Genomic DNA, 3,497 nt, shown 5'->3' on the forward strand with positions numbered 1-3,497 from the left:
GGCAGATTGTCGTCATGTATGATCACTAAAGAACCCTTAGTGAGATCAGGTGAAGGTGTTGTCCACTTTACACGGGCTCGTAGTTCGTTTATATAATCCACAGACCAGCGATGCCAAAAACTGATGGTAGTGATTGTGTTGTAGCGATCATGGTGTGAAACGGTCTTCAGCTCCAGTGAGCGCTCAGGCAAGCAACGCAAAGAATCACCGACCAAAAAATGACCAGCTGTCAGTGCACCAAAGTTGTTGGGATCTGATGACATTGAACATAGCGGACGTGAATTAAGAATGGCTTCTACTTCGAATGTCAATTTAGTGTTTGCCAATGAGCGATTTAACAACCCCTTCGCGCTCTTTACCGCAGCTTCCCAGAGGCCGCCGAAGTGAGGTGCCCTGGGTGGAATAAAATGGAAATTAATAAAATCAGAGGAACAATATTAATAGATTTCATTTAATGTTTCAGTTTTGAATAAAAACTGTTTGAGGCCCTTTAACTGGTTAGGTGCGCCCACAAAATTGGTAGCATTGTCGCAAAAGATATCACATGGCATTTTACGGCGACCACTCATTCGCTTTAATGCAATTAGAAATGCGTTTGTTGATAGGTCGGAGACCACCTCGATGTGGCTTTAGTTACGAGGCACACGAATACAGCTAAATATGGCTTGGTGGGGGGTTTTCCTCGAATTCGAAGATATGTGTTTATTGGCCCACAAAAGTCGATTCCGCAACGTTCAAATGGGCGTGCAGGTGTAATACGTGTAACTGGTAAGAGATGCTAAGCAACAATTCCAGGCTTGGTGTATATGTTGGGGAACCGACTCGTCCCAATCTAATTTTAACAGCCACAATTCCTGCATAATTATTTCTGAGGTTATCACGAGTGGGGAAAGCACTCCAAGTGGATCGAAAAGCGATGAAGCGATAGACAGTATTGTGCGCTTTGTGATAGACTTGTGAACTTGCTTTGGTGTGAATGAAAATAACAACGTGTCGTTGCGTTGATTCCAAGTCACCCCAAGTGCACTAGATGTAAAATCGTCGGTAATGCTTAGCTCTTTCATAGTTTGGCCATCCATGAAATCTGGGTGATTGGAACACCACTTGGATAGAGGAAACTGTCCTCGGCGAAGTATCTCAATAACTTCTTCCTTTAATCTGTGTAAGGCATCTGTGTCATCCGCACCACATAGAAAATCATCAACATAGAACGAACTCTTTACGGCCGCAGCGCCAATTGGAAATTCTGCCACATGCTTATCTGCTAAGTAGTGAAGGCTTCGCACTGCTAGATATGGAGCTGAGGCGGTACCATATGTCACAGTGTTGAGCTGGTATGTGAGAAGATCTACGTTTGCAGAAGCTCGCCAAAGAATGTAATGAAATTCACGATAATTTTTAATCAAAGATACTTGCCTGTATATTTTAGTGACATCTGCGGTGATAGCGTAACGATACAAACGGAAGCGCAGTAGCAACCTGTACAGCTCTGTTTGGATAGTTGGTCCAACTAAAAGTAAGTCATTTAGCGATGTTTGTGTCGTAGTTTGGCAAGAGGCGTCGAACACTACTCGTAACTTTGTTGAAGTACTTGTATGTATCAGTACACAGTGATGTGGTATGTAATAGTGTGGTTCATCTGATTTCGGCGCTTTTACTACAGACATGTGACCAAGACGTTCGTATTCTTCCATGAACGAGACGTACTGGGAGTAAATGTCCGGCAAATGCAACAGTCGGCGTTCGATTGCTAGGAATCGGCGACGAGCGATATCGAATGAGGCTTCAAGTGCAGCGGGATTGTCCTTAAATGGCAGCCTCACAATTATGCGTCCAGTAGTATCTTGATGGGTTGTGGCTATAAAATGACGTTTACAAATTCGATGATCTGGTGAAATAGGGTTGGGTTTCCAGTCGACAGTTTCGAGCACCCAAAGGCGTTGCATGTTTGCGTCAATAGAGTCTTCGCAAAATAGCAGACATGACTTTGAAGGCGTGTAGTGCTTCGACTGGTATCTTAAAGGAACAACCCAGCCAAATAATGTTTTTTGCAATGTAGGTAAATTCGGGCCAAGCTTTATTTGACCAACAGCGAGAGCTTGAAAAAATGCTTCTGCTCCAAGCAAAAGATCGATGCGTCGAGGTTTAAAGAAGGTTTCATCAGCCAAAGTTGCGTTGGTTGGCAAATTCCAGTTTATTGTGTCAATTTCAGCGTCAAAGTTGAAATGCTGATGTACGTGACTTAATTGTTGTGGTGGTTCGAGCTTTAAGATTGGAAACTGAATCACCTATGCTGCGAATGCCAATTTGATACTTTTCTCGACGAAGGTTAAGCCTTTGTGCGAAATCATCGGTCATGAAATTCACTTGAGAATGAGTCGAAAGCTGTTGCCAAAATGACCTGCCCGTGATCCGATATCTCCATATGCGAAGGCGTGGCAGCTAGTTGGTTGTATCTATGAGGTTTGGTTGAACATGATGATGATGGTTGAAACGATTGCGAAACAGGAAGAGATGTTGGACTTGCAAGTGTAGGCAGAGTCGCGTTGTCATGATGCAAGAGCGTATGATGCATTCTGTTACAGGAGCGGCAGCGATGCTTCGACGCACACTGAGCTACTCTGTGACCATTGCTCAGAAAATTGATACAGAGGTCGTATTTCTTGGCGGCATCGTAGCGTTGATTCGTGTTCATGTCCTTAAATTGAAAACACCCAATGATTTTGTGTTTATCGCTAGAGCAAAGAACACAAGAAGGCTTAGTGATAGCGAATGATGAGGTTTGTCCACGGGTAGTAATCCGAATTGGTTTGGTGGACTCGAACTTATGGTGTGACGAAGAATCGATGAATGCAAAAACTGACAGGGACGTTCTAAAACTTGGGTGCATTGTATTCAAGTTGGAAGCGATTTCTAGCCTAGCGATTCATTCCATTTTTTGCGAGTTTGCTGATTACATTTTAAAATGACATTGTAAATCAGCATTGCTTGTGCGATGTTGGAGCTCGTGCCCAACGATTCTAACGAACTGAATATAGCTGATGCCTTGTCAATCCAACTACGTAATTGTTGATAGTTTGATTTATCGGTTGTTTGCAGCGTAAATAAGGAAGCGATTCCTTCCAAAAAAATCAGAGTGGGATTATCGAAGCGTTCCCTGAGTTTATCTAAAGCTTTCGGGTAGTTTTATCTGGTTACCTGGAAGGCTCTTACGGTTTCCAGGGCTGAACCTTTAAGACACGACAATAAATAATTGAATCGTTCTATATTTGATAGCCGAGGTTCCCGAGCTACAAGCTGCATAATTCCCGCTGAAAGTAGGCAACGGCAACCTTGGCAAGAATGATGGCGTGGAACAGGTGTTGGAGCTGTTGTCTCGGAGTAATTAATTGTAACGTTTCCTTCGTCCCCAAGTTGTGCTTGAATGCAAAGTTTGGATGTGACATAGCTATCCTCTAAATCTGCGCGACCTGTGTCTGATGGATCCAAATCTTCAA

General features: G+C 43.4%; 1 protein-coding gene across 1 annotated transcript; it reads right to left on the reverse strand.

Annotated features, from left to right (window-relative positions):
• Positions 1 to 734: 734 nt before the first annotated feature.
• Positions 735 to 1,946, reverse strand: LOC126764420 (uncharacterized). Its single transcript, XM_050482107.1, has one exon. The coding sequence runs from the start codon at positions 1,944 to 1,946 to the stop codon at positions 735 to 737; it is 1,212 nt and encodes a 403-aa protein (XP_050338064.1).
• Between the last annotated feature and the right edge of the window lie 1,551 nt (positions 1,947 to 3,497).

This window comes from Bactrocera neohumeralis, unplaced genomic scaffold, assembly GCF_024586455.1.
Source record: "Bactrocera neohumeralis isolate Rockhampton unplaced genomic scaffold, APGP_CSIRO_Bneo_wtdbg2-racon-allhic-juicebox.fasta_v2 cluster09, whole genome shotgun sequence".
Taxonomy (NCBI): Eukaryota; Metazoa; Arthropoda; class Insecta; order Diptera; family Tephritidae; genus Bactrocera; species Bactrocera neohumeralis.

What these genes read in the sequence shown, in the direction of transcription:
- LOC126764420 (XM_050482107.1), bottom strand. Translation starts at nt 1,946, where the DNA reads ATGCAACGCCTTTGGGTGCTCGAAACTGTCGACTGGAAACCCAACCCT.